The sequence below is a fragment of the Cryptosporidium muris genome, genomic scaffold (assembly GCF_000006515.1).
Source record: "Cryptosporidium muris RN66 scf_1106632353989 genomic scaffold, whole genome shotgun sequence".
Classification (NCBI taxonomy): Eukaryota; Apicomplexa; class Conoidasida; order Eucoccidiorida; family Cryptosporidiidae; genus Cryptosporidium; species Cryptosporidium muris.
In genome coordinates this window covers 103,092-115,683 of record NW_002196579.1, presented here as the reverse complement: position 1 = coordinate 115,683, position 12,592 = coordinate 103,092, and the positions used below count along the sequence as shown (strand labels likewise).

General features: G+C 29.4%; 6 protein-coding genes across 6 annotated transcripts, besides 5 other annotated features; 5 read left to right on the top strand and 1 right to left on the bottom strand.

The window, feature by feature from the left end:
- Positions 1-49: 49 nt before the first annotated feature.
- Positions 50-1,930, bottom strand: CMU_028940 (ATPase, AAA family protein; the record flags this gene model as incomplete). Its single annotated transcript, XM_002142133.1, has 1 exon — positions 50-1,930. One exon carries the CDS (start codon positions 1,928-1,930, stop codon positions 50-52), a length of 1,881 nt encoding a protein of 626 aa, XP_002142169.1.
- Positions 1,931-2,149: 219 nt separating this feature from the next.
- CMU_028930 (uncharacterized protein) lies at positions 2,150-3,334 on the top strand (the record flags this gene model as incomplete). Its single annotated transcript, XM_002142132.1, has 1 exon — positions 2,150-3,334. One exon carries the CDS (start codon positions 2,150-2,152, stop codon positions 3,332-3,334), a length of 1,185 nt encoding a protein of 394 aa, XP_002142168.1.
- Positions 3,335-3,362: 28 nt separating this feature from the next.
- Positions 3,363-3,426: a sequence feature (AT_rich).
- Positions 3,427-3,480: 54 nt separating this feature from the next.
- Positions 3,481-3,517: a sequence feature (AT_rich).
- A 49-nt stretch (positions 3,518-3,566) lies between these two features.
- Positions 3,567-3,670: a sequence feature (AT_rich).
- Positions 3,671-4,541: 871 nt separating this feature from the next.
- Positions 4,542-6,734, top strand: CMU_028920 (uncharacterized protein; the record flags this gene model as incomplete). Its single annotated transcript, XM_002142131.1, has 1 exon — positions 4,542-6,734. The coding sequence occupies one exon, from the start codon at positions 4,542-4,544 to the stop codon at positions 6,732-6,734; it is 2,193 nt and encodes a 730-aa protein (XP_002142167.1).
- Positions 6,332-6,354: a sequence feature (AT_rich).
- A 164-nt stretch (positions 6,735-6,898) lies between the features above and the next one.
- Positions 6,899-9,004, top strand: CMU_028910 (GYF domain-containing protein; the record flags this gene model as incomplete). The annotated part of the gene is made up of 1 exon (XM_002142130.1): positions 6,899-9,004. One exon carries the CDS (start codon positions 6,899-6,901, stop codon positions 9,002-9,004), a length of 2,106 nt encoding a protein of 701 aa, XP_002142166.1.
- A 24-nt stretch (positions 9,005-9,028) lies between these two features.
- Positions 9,029-9,064: a sequence feature (AT_rich).
- A 131-nt stretch (positions 9,065-9,195) lies between these two features.
- Positions 9,196-10,128, top strand: CMU_028900 (uncharacterized protein; the record flags this gene model as incomplete). Its single annotated transcript, XM_002142129.1, has 1 exon — positions 9,196-10,128. One exon carries the CDS (start codon positions 9,196-9,198, stop codon positions 10,126-10,128), a length of 933 nt encoding a protein of 310 aa, XP_002142165.1.
- Positions 10,129-10,567: 439 nt separating this feature from the next.
- On the top strand, positions 10,568-12,490 carry CMU_028890 (glutaminyl-tRNA synthetase family protein; the record flags this gene model as incomplete). The annotated part of the gene is made up of 1 exon (XM_002142128.1): positions 10,568-12,490. One exon carries the CDS (start codon positions 10,568-10,570, stop codon positions 12,488-12,490), a length of 1,923 nt encoding a protein of 640 aa, XP_002142164.1.
- Positions 12,491-12,592: the final 102 nt, after the last annotated feature.

Sequence of the window (12,592 nt, the reverse complement as noted above, 5' to 3'; positions counted from 1 at the left end):
TTAATATTCACTATTGTAAATTAAAAATAAAATTAGTTTCTACATAATATTAAATTGGAACTTTCGATCTGTTTGTCTTTTTTTTCTTTAAACAATCTATATAAATATCATATAAAGGTAATTCAATGTCTTGTGATGTTTTTTTTTCCTGGTCTCCTTTTTTTAATATATTCGCTGCCCATTCTCTTTCAGCCTCTAAACAGACATGTCTTATTGCTCTTCCAGAAAGTTTATTAGATAGTTTTGATAATTCTGAAAGTTGTTCATCATTTAAATGCTTAGCATATTGTTGAAATATAGCTTTACGTTCCTTTTCATCTGGAAGATGAAAATAAATTGTAGAATCAATTCTATTTATAAATGCTTGATCTATGTCATTTCGACGATTTGTAGCACATATTAAAAGAATTTTATCTTTTATTGTATCAAAACCATCTAACTTTCTTAGAAGGACCGAAAGTATCCTTTTAGATCCTTCATGCATATTAAATGTATTATCACGTGAAGATGCTAATGTATCTATTTCATCTATAAATATAATGCAACCATTATCAAATTGTTTTGCCAAATTAAATACTTGAGCTAATTTTTGTTCGCTCTCTCCATACCATTTAGATATAATATTTTCTAATGAAACATACAATAGTGGAATTTTAGCGACTTTACTTATAATTCTAGCTGATGTAGTCTTACCAGTACCAGGTGGACCTTCAAATAAAATTAATTTAGGTCTATTTGAAGAATTATCTTGTTTTCTTGTTCCATTAACTATTTTATTTAATATTTCAGGATATTTTATATGTAATAATATATGTTTTTCTATTTGTGTTTTGACATGCTCATAACCAGCAAGATTATCCCATTGATTTGAATCTTCAAGATTAATTTCTTTTCTTTTTTCATTATTCATTTCAGATGTATAATCTTCTTGATCAATATATACTTGAACCCCTAATTCTTCTAGTGTAGATATTGCTTCCAATTCATTCATTTTTAAATTCTCTGACTTATTTTGATTAAATTTATCATTTAATTGGTTAGATATAGAATAATTAATATTTTTCATAGGAAATCTTGCCATATTTGGCTCCAAATTAAATATTTGATGTATATCATTAGGTCCATATGTATTTGTATGAAATCCTGATTCCATAAATGGATCAAAGTTAAAAAAGTGATCAATTCTATCAAAAATAGTACTCATAAGATAATGAGCATCCCATTGGTTTAAATTATTCTGTACTATTTTATTTTCACTATTTTGGCTTAGTAATAAACCAGTCTTTAAAGCTTCAATATCTTTTACTGTTAATTGTTTTGATGGACGAATAAATTCTAACTCAGTTAATTCATTTTCATCTTTTGGTACGAAAACATTTAAATATCCTTTACTATTTAATATATCATTAAATTCAATATTAATCCTTTTACCATCTATATTTTCAAAACTTTTCCATTTACTAATATTTATTGTAGTTGAAGATTGAGATGGTAATACTTTTTCATTTATAACTTTAAGTATACCATTCAATAAAAAATTTACATTATATATTTTAGGGATCTTAATTTTAATAATAAAACTTCCACTTTTTTCATATATAATGAGACTGTTTTGATTATTAATACCCAAACTTTTTAATATATCAACTAAGTATTGTTTTGCAGTATCAATTGATACAGCTGATGGGTTGCAGTAAATATATAAATTGTTAAGTGTAGGAACTTTTGCAATATGGGATCTTAATTTCTGATTAGCAAATTTTGAGTTGGAATTATTAGTATCGCAAAACCACTTATTAATATTTTTGTTATTATCTTTTAAAATTGAATTTCTCAAGCTATTTTCAATAAATAGATTTTGTCTTAACTTTAAAAATCCGTAGCTTGTTGTTATTAAAGCTAATACGTAATCTTTAGTCAATGAATACATATCTGTCTTCTTATTTCTTTGGAAAAAAAAAATTAAAGATATTCACTATATTTCTTCGAGTTTACCGCTATAATGTCATTATTTGACAAATTTAACTGGACATCTTTTGGGAAGCTTAGTGTAATAAGTAAAATTAAATAGAATTAATAAGGAAAATTTTACTTTTAGGAATTTATATTATTAGAGTATATTCATTTGACTATATATATTTTGGATCTAATGAGCGACTGCTCAAGTATTAATTGCTATATAGACCAATATTATGATTTATTATTAGAACAGATGCATCTTAAAATTAGTAATAATACATTCCCTTTTAAAATTTACAATTCTTCAAATAAGGGGAAACATATTCATTCTACCATGATATTAAATGAAAATACAGAGATATTGCAAGAAGTACCGTTTATTTGTTGGCCAATAAAATCTTCTTTTGGATCTATTAAGGATATTTCATTTTGTGAAAACTGTATGAAAATTCGTAATTCTGAGAATTCAGATACATTTTTGAGTTATTCAGATCTAAATATAGAGAAAGAACTTTGTAGTTCTTACTGTTATAATAAGTGTGTAGGTATTTCTAGAGATGACAATAAACCAGAACTTTTTAATGGATGGGGATTTTATATACAGGGGAAAACTGGTCTAAATATGTTACGTGATTATCAAACAAGAATTGATCCAAATTATAATCTCCCAATAACTATTGAGGCTATTAGCCGTTGTATAGCACAATTAGCAGCTGACATACACTTTTTTTGGAGCAAATTAGGAAAGATTTGCGATAATATAAATAATGCCTTTAATTTAGGATGTAAATCTGTTGAGAATTTGATTGCACCACCAGTAACTTTTTTCCCAGAAATAAATTTGGAATTGGTAACTGAATATATTAATATAGTTATGTTTAATAGAATGAAAGAGGTTTTCCCTAATGAAGTAATACATGCCTTATTAGGCCGATCAACTGTCGAGCAAATTCTTGGTCAATTAGTTTTGAATTCTCAAGGTTTAAATATTTGGGGTCGTCGGAGTTTGAATATACCTATATATAATTCACAAATAAGTAATAATATACAATGTAATGATGAAATTGGGATTATCAAAGCAGCTTGTATTTGCACAATTCAATCTTGTTTTAATCATAGTTGTGAACCAAATTGTTATGTGCATGCTATAGATGATGCAACTGTAGTAGTAACTACTAATAAGGAAATCTTACTAGGTGAAGAGTTAACCATATCATATATTGACAATACATTAGATTATGAATCTAGGAAATCATTATTAAAGAATTATCATTTTGAGTGTACTTGCAATTTATGTAGGAGACAACAAAGATCAAGACCTAATAAGATTGAATCTTCGGATCCAAAGAAAGCTAAATATATCATGATAGAATGACTTTAGACTTTAATATTATAGAGCCTAGAAATTATGTATTTAAAATTTTTTAATTTGAATTAAATGTTTAATGTTTATATTTAATAATAATACTTAGTCTAAAAAAAAAACTAATGCTCATTCTGATTTTAATAGATGAAATTTGGATATTTTATATTCAATTTTAATGAAAATATTAATAAAGACATGTCAACTTCAGAAAAGTAATTTGTGAAATATATTTCTAATAACGTTAATTAAATAATTTAAAGCTGATAATATATTATTACTTTTGATTTATAAGTTTTTATTCTCTTTTTACTATATCATATATATTACTTTATTTAATTTTTTAATCTTTGAGTTCCAAATTTTGAATTAATTTTTTCTTAAATCTTTTATGACTTAGTTATTTACCCTACAACTTTAGCAGTGGCAGCTACTCGCAAAGTATAGAACAAATATTTTACGTTAGCGTTTTTAGTTTCTAATTTTAGTTCTAATGATAAGATTTCTGTATATCTCTACATTAAATCTCTATTAATTTTAAAATAGTATATTTTGTAATCTGAAACCTTTTTAAATGTTACTCTCTTCAATACAAATAGCTACACCTACAAACTTAATTTACCAGAAAACTTATGAATTATACTTGAGTTAACTATATATAATCACAAGAGTACTAATTTTTTTTATATGAAGATAGTTTTGTAGTATTTGGATAGATTAAATTTTGTTTCTATTATTGCATTTCATCAAAATGAATAGTTCAATAAATTTATTATTTAATCCCAATGAAGTATTTCAAAATATATTAGATTAGATACACGACTTTTAAATGAAATTGAATAATCTTATCATTATTAACTAGGTAACATGTATAAATTTACCTTATAATGTGGTGTTACTTTTTTATCAATAGTGTCTTTATTTCGAAATATAGATTAGTTATCACTTTCTATATATTGTTTTGTCAATTACACAAACTTTCAGAAGTTATATAACTTACTTAATATTTAAAAAGTGCTTATTTATGTTTTACATTATCTCTTATATGAAATTAATATTATGTTATATTAAAGAAGTTGCATGCATGCAATATTACGCTTTGAAATATATAAGCTGATATATACAGTAATTATATAGGTAGAAAAAATCGCCATATACAATCTAAAATTTTGTTAAAATTGTTAGCTTCTTTTATTTTGAGGGAATCAGATTATCAGATATGCAACAAGATACTACCCAAGAAAAAAAATTCTTAGCCCCTATTGAAAATACAGAAAAAAATAATAAAATTAGTCAATATTGCTTTATAGATGATAGTGGAAAAGAACAAGGTCCATTTAATTTGACGCAAATAATAGGATGGATTAATCAAGGGTTTTTTGATGGGAAAGGTGATATTTTATTTAGAGATATAATTAGCTCACCAGCAGACAGAATTTCTCTTCAACAAATGTTACCTAGATTACTTTCTGAGGCTGAATCATATGTTGAAAAGAAAGTATCTGTCAAGAAAAGCTCTAATTCTAATATAGTAAAAGAAAAAGTGGTTGAAGTTGATGAGATACTAGTAGCTGATGGCAAGATAAATATGTTAGAACAAGAAAGTGACCAACATAGAGATCTGTGGTTAATTATTAAACCAACACAGAAAGCTACAGAAATACATAGGCAGCTAGAAACAACTCGTAGTAATCTATCAGTTTTAATAACAGGTTCAACAAAGAATTTGAATATTGATATAGACACATCCCAATCAAAGGAATACAATGATAAAGAAGTTCAGTTAAAAAAGTCTAGATTATGTCGGTTTGCAGAACAGTTTTATGGAAATGAGTTGTACGATTCAAATCACAATATTATGGTACCTACATTAAGAATACCTATTCACAGTAGTTTACTTTCAATGTCATCACCAATACTAAAGGAGAGTATGCGTTCAATATTTGAGGAGCATTATAAGCTTCGTGAAAAAGTGACTAGATCAGACTCAACAGAAGAGGAAAAAGAGAAAAGCTTACAGAATCCAACTATAACTTTAGAATCTGATTGTCCTGCTGCAATTCAGGCTGCAATTCGCTACATGTATGGTTATAAAACAGAAATTTTATCACTAAGTAGATTATTGCTAGTGTCAATATGGAAAGAATCAAGAAGATTTGAGTGGAAGAATTTAGAAGAAGAGTTATTAATGCATCTTTTTTCAAATAAACTGGATATATTAGATCTGATTGAAATAGCTGCTGCTGCTGCTGCATTGAGCATACCAAAACTTGTAGATGAGATTGTTCCAATAATAGCGGATTGTGCTAGCTATGTATTACAAGGTCCATATTTAGCTTTAAACATTCAGGCTTATATACGTTTCATTTCGGATGATAATGTAATGTTAGATGAACTACAACTGTTTTGTGCAACACAACAGTATGTTAGGCAAAGAGAGATGATGAGCATAGGTATGTGGTCTGAACAAGTTAATAGAAAGGAATCGTCAAGTGAGATAGATATATATAAAGATATAAGGTTTGATCAAATGTCACCAGAAGAATTGGAAAAGATTCGAACTTCAGAACTAGATAGTTTACTATTAGATGCATGTCTGAAGAAGTTACTTAGTAATGAAGGAAAAGGTAGGCTTAGACCTTGGCTCCCAAACAATGAGTATAGTGTTGGATTTAGGAATGGGCTATATCCTATTAGCTTGACAAGAAGAAAAACAAGTGAAATGGACGTAAATGGAGTATATTTAGAAAGATGGGCATGGACAACAGGTGACCCAAGATCAGTTAGCGAGATGACTTTTGCTTTTCAGATTATGAAAACAAAGAGGGGGAGACTTAGAATTGGAGTATGCTGTACAGGACGTCCTGTAATAACTGAAATTCAAAGTATCACAATGTCAAAAGTATTTTACTATGATTTCTACATTCACAAATTTGTATCTGCATTCCTTGGGAGTAGTATTTATCAGTGCACATCTAGGATTGTATCATCAAGTGAAATTAAAAGAGGAATTTTTTATATAAATTATTTTACAGAGCCTAATAAAGATAGAAATAATAGAAATACTCAAGATAGTATAAATAATGGAGATATACTAAGAGGAGATCTTGGTAAAGGTAGTAAAAAGGCTGAAAATACTCGTGGAAGCATATTTGAAGAGAGTGTAGCTAAGGGCCAGATGTATCATTTGGTAGTTTCCATTGGATATTACACTGTTTTGCTTAGGATTGAAAGTATTGATAGTGGTGAGTATATTGAGAATTATTTCAATCACGGTTTTCTAGTCGAACATATGGAAGTTACAAAGAAACCCTATATCCAAACCAAAATATTTGTAGAAACGATAGATATAGGTGACTCATTTTCAATTCCATCTAATTCATCTATTGTGAGGAGACTATACCAGATTTAGATCTAAAATTTATTATTGACATCTAAGTCAAATCGGCGCTCACACGTTCCATCTGAAAAATGGTCAGCAAATAACTACTAGGAGATGCTAAGAAAATCAGAAGTGAAACAGAATTTTTTAAAGTTCATAAATAGTTATACTAATATTTAATGGCTTTTAAATAAATGGTAGGTGTGATTAAATTTGATAGATTTCAAAAGAGAATGCCCAATGAAGGAGTGAAGTTTCACAATAAAGCTATTCAAGGTTTAAGAAAAGAAAAAATCTCTAATCAAAGGAATTTATACTATTATAAAGATGACAGTGAGAAATTAATAGGCCCTTTCACTGCATCTAAATTAATTGAATGGGTGAATCAGGGATATTTTGATCAAAAAGGTAGCACTCTTGTCAAAAGAGAACACGACACAGATTATGTGACATTAAAAAGTATTTTACCTAATTTATTAATGGAGGAACAGAAATCTTTAATAAATAGATTGTGTAACTTAGATCCGTTACATAGTGAAAATACTCAATTTGATGTTTTATCACAACAAATATCTGCAATAGATCCAATTGGCACAATTCCAGCTAATGATATATATTTGCAGGAAGCAACGTGTGATTTAGACGTTATTTTGATGCCAAATGAAAAATCCAAGATGGTTTTTGAAATGACTATGAATAAAATTAATGCAACAAAATCGAAAAAGGCTATTACATTAACTTCAACTCTAGGTGACAGTGAATTAGCAAGAGTGAAGGAGAGAACAGCAGATAATAATCTTGAGACAAATTCTGGAAATATGGATTTAATTAATATAGCTGATGACTTTGTAGATAAACATTCAAAATTTATAGGAAGATATTGTGGGGATTCTCAAAATATACCTTCTCCTTTAATCTCGTTAAGAATTCCAGTTCACAGCAACTTGCTAGGTTTAGCTTCTCCTGTAATGCGAGTAGAGATTAATCAATTAATGGAATTAAGACAAGAATTTAATGAGCAATACACTCTGAATTATAATAGTGAAGATATACAAACAAAACTGAATAGACTTAAAGCTAGTTTAGTTAGACCAGAATACAAAATAAAGGCAATATATCCTGAAGCTGTAAGGGTACTACTGTTATTTATATATGGGCATACAACCTGTTTAAGAGGCGCAGATCCCTACCTAATGCTAACAGTATTACACGAAGCTAGAAGATTTAAAATTCAGCTATTGGAAGAGGAACTCTTTGAGATGTTAAACTCACCTGCTAATCTAGAAGCTATTGTACAAATGTCTTCTGTGGCAGAATGCTTAGAAATGGCAAATTTAGTTGAATCAGCAGTTTATATCTTGGCAGACTGTGCTCAATCATTGTTTAAGGGTGCACATTTAGCTTTGAGTTCGAATGTTTTATTACAAGTTATAAAGAGTGAAAGAGTCTTGATGGCTGAGATGGACATTTTCCTTGCAGTCCATATGTATGTATTGCAAAGAGAAAGAAGTGTTGGTCTTTTTTCAGATTCTAAAGACAAGAAATTAAATTATTACAAATATATCCGATTTGAGCAAATGTCTCCTAGTGATTTAAAAAAAATAAGAACACCAGATTTAGATTCCCTATTGTTAGATGCAGCCCTAAACAAACTACTAGGAAATGAAGTCAACGGTAGATTAGTACCATGGAAATCAAATACAGAGTTTTCTACAAATAAAATAAGTGGATTGTACCCAATAGAATTAATAAGAAAGACATCTTTTGCAGGAAAGTATAAATGGGCTTGGACCCTGGGTGATTATAGACTAGTTTCAGATATGATATGGCAAGTCAAATTATGCAAGACATATATGGGAAGAGTAAGACTTGGGGTATGCTGTCGTTCTTGGGATGCAAATAATTTGTCACAGGTACCTAAAGTATTTTACTATGACTTCATGGAAAACTGTTTTGGGAGTGCATTTTTAACCAATGATCTTTACAATCTAAGGTCCAGAATATCTTGTGCTAACAATAAAACTAGAGACAAATTTATACTAGAATCTGACACAGAAATACAAATAAGATTAAATATAAACCGTTATAATTTAGTGTTAACTGTAACAGATATTACTAAATCAGAGGATAAAAAAGTCACTATTCCAGCTACTTCCATTGCTAAAAGTAAGTTTTCAGCAAGTCATACATTTGGACATGATTGTATTATAACTCCAATAGGTTTTACAAAACGACCTTTTCTTGAAACAGCAAATTTTGTTGAAATGTTAGATGATGGTGATAAGCTTAGACTTTCATAAGTTTAAAGTACTATGAGAAATTACTAATTATAATTATATTTCAAATAGATAATTAATTTTGTACTTTTTGGATTTGCTTTATACTTTAAGATTTCATGAATTCCCGGTTAATATGTAAAGTATAAAATATTTTTCAAACAAACTAAAAAATCACTGCTGCGCGTAGATTTGAGTTTTATTACTGGTGTATCATGGAAAATTCTAATTTAAAAAGTTTTTGGTTTCCAAAAATTATTGATATTATCCAACCTACCAGCTTTATTGAACTTATTGTTTTATCTATCCATTCAGCTTTATTAGACATTGGATTTTTGAGTGTACAACTACTTGAAGAACAGGATGAGGGGATTGTTAAACAAAGTATGGAAGCATCGGAATCTACCTTATCAAACCTTAAGTTAATTTCACATTGTAACTATCAGTCTTCACTTCCTGACTCAAATTCAGTTAGGATACCACTTACATATTTAAAAGATGATGGAATAAATCTAGCAATAGTACCTTCTGGATGGAGGCAGCAGAATGCAGAACAATATAACTTTCAATATATTCATCCTGCGTGGGATGAAAACTTTAGAAATAATCGAGATGTAGTGAGATTATTAAAAGTGAAATGTTTTAAATCTAGTGAGAATGTTCTGGTAACTGTTGATGACGTGCTTAATAAGAACAAATGCTTGGCTACTGGTTTTAAAATTCCACAAAACGAGGGCTACTTTAATTATCATACGTGTGATCAATCATTGATATTAAAAACAATTAAAGAAAATATTATTGAGAAGCTACTTTCGGAATCTTCTTTGTACTTTAATTCTGGAAATGAAATATCAAGGTTGAGAAATTATAATGAAGTTAGCTCAAATTCCAGCAACCTTTATTTTCAATCAAGTCTATGCAATTTAGATAGTACGGTTCAACCTATAGATCCTTTGGTTGATGATCGAGGGATTAAAGGAAATTTGGTTGGACCAAATAGTCAGATATTTAGTAACTTTCCCAGAACTAAATTTAAACCCAAGTTTGATCCAGTATCATCTATTCCAGGTCACTCCGGCGAATTAAATAATGACATATTCTTCCCTCCTGGTCCACCTGATGTGAGCCAAGATTTTTTTTTTAAGTAGAGACTGTTAATAATAATTGACATGTGAAGTAGAACTTATATCAGATATTAATACAGATACTTGGCTCTGATCATTCCCACTTCAATATTGCTATAAGAATAGTTATTTATATTATGTGCAGGAGTTAGAACCACATAAACTTCAATAAAACATTTACAATTATATAAAATAATTGGTTATTTAAGTGCTAAAAGAGTAGTGAAAAGTGGAATTTTACATTGCATACAAATGAATACGACACCTTAGCGCCCTTAGTTCAATAGCTCCTGCCATTTGGTGGAGACACTTAAACTTTTATGCTATATTAATAGTTGTAGAATTTGTTAAAGATTTCTTGTCTCTATTATCTTTATTTGCAAAGTTTGAGGGGATAACGTATACATTATCATCTAAATTGTTTGATATCAATAGTAAAGATATAAAGTCGAACTATTGAGAGATGACAAATACAGAAAGGATCCTATCAGCACTGGATAGACTTAGAGAGGATATAGATATCCCTATATCATCATCTAACTTTATCAAACAAATAATTGAGAAAGATATTAGTAGTGGGAAGCATGACACAATTGTAACAAGGTTTCCACCGGAACCAAATGGCTTTTTACATTTAGGCCATGCAAAGGCTATATGTCTTAATTATGGGATTGCAGTTCAATATAACGGTAAATTTAATTTACGTATGGATGATACAAATCCATACTCTGAAGAACAAAGATATATTGACTCCATAGAAGTAGATTTAAGTTGGTTAGGAGCTAAATGGGGTACTCACAAGTATTATACATCAGATTATTTTGATCAATTGTATATTTGGGCTAAAAAGCTCATTGAACTTGGAAAAGCATATGTTGACCATCAGACAATTGAGGAAATCAGAAAAAATCGTGGTGATAATGATACTCCACCAAAGGATTCTATATATAGGAACCGTTCTATTGAAGAGAATATGGAACTTTTTGAAGAGATGAAGAATGGTAAATTTGAAGAGGGTGAATGTGTCTTAAGAGCAAAAATCGATATGAATCATGGAAATCCAAATCTACGTGACCCTATATTGTATCGGATTTTGAAGCAATCACATCCTCATACTGGAGATAAGTGGTCCATTTATCCGATGTATGACTTTGCTCATGGTCAAAGTGATTCAATAGAGGGAATTACACATAGTATTTGTACACTAGAATTTGAATTACATCGTCCACTTTATATTTGGTTTCAAAAGGTACTAGATATAAGAAGAACAGAACAAATAGAGTTTGCTAGACTGAATATTACACACACAGTATTGAGTAAAAGGAAACTACTTATATTAGTTAATGATAAGTATGTGAATGGATGGGATGATCCTAGAATGCCAACTATATCTGCTGTTAGAAGGAAAGGATATCCACCACAAGCATTGTGGGATTTTTGTGATAAGATTGGAGTAGCTAGAAGAGATCAGCTTATACATATTGAGTTACTTGAAGATTGTGTTAAGGATAGATTACATCTTATTTGTCCAAGACGTTTTGCTTGTATTAATCCATTGAAAGTTGTTATAACAAATTGGAATTACAATGATGAGCATTTGATTGAAATCGAAGTCCCTAATCACCCAGATCAAGGTGTTGATATGGGAAAACGCCTGATTTATTTCTCAAAATATTTATGGATTGAAAAGAGTGACTTTTGGGCATCTAACTCTGAGCCTCCAAAGGATTTCAAACGCCTTGCAAAAGGTAGGTCAATTCGTCTTAAATATGGATTTGTTGTAACTTGTAATGATGTGATTTATAATGAGGAGACCGGAGAATTACTTGAAATACATTGCACATATTTGGAAAATAGCCATTTAATCCCTTCCAATATAAACAATACTCAAAATAATTTATTTAAACGTTTAGCAGCAATTCACTGGTTGTCTTCTAAAAATACTTGTGAGGTTGAGTTTCGCTTGTATGGGAGATTATTTAGTGTGCAAGATCCAGGGAATCAAGACAAGGATTGGAGAGAGTATATTAATAGAAAAAGCCTAGTAGTGAGAAGAGGTTTTGCTGAGAAGAATATTTTAGAATATGAAATTGAATATACTAAAGATTCAAGAATAGATACCTTTGAGAAACCAAACCGTTATCAGTTTGAAAGAATAGGGTTTTTTACACGTGATGTAATAAGCTCTACAAGGACACTACCTGTATATAATTTGACAATACAACTTGGAGAGTCACCAGATGCCTTAATTAAGACAATAACAGAAACCGGAGCAGAACAATATATGCAAGAGAGTTATCGAAAAACTACATACCATAAAAATAGAGAGAAGATAGCAGCAGAGAGAGCAGCCAAGAAAACAGCAAAGGGAGTTAGAGGGAAGTAGATAGTAGATAGTTTAGAATACAATTATGGGAGTTTTATTTACTAGATCACTAGTGAAACAGTTATAAAGAAGTATAATTTAAGAAGATATTTAATATATAGG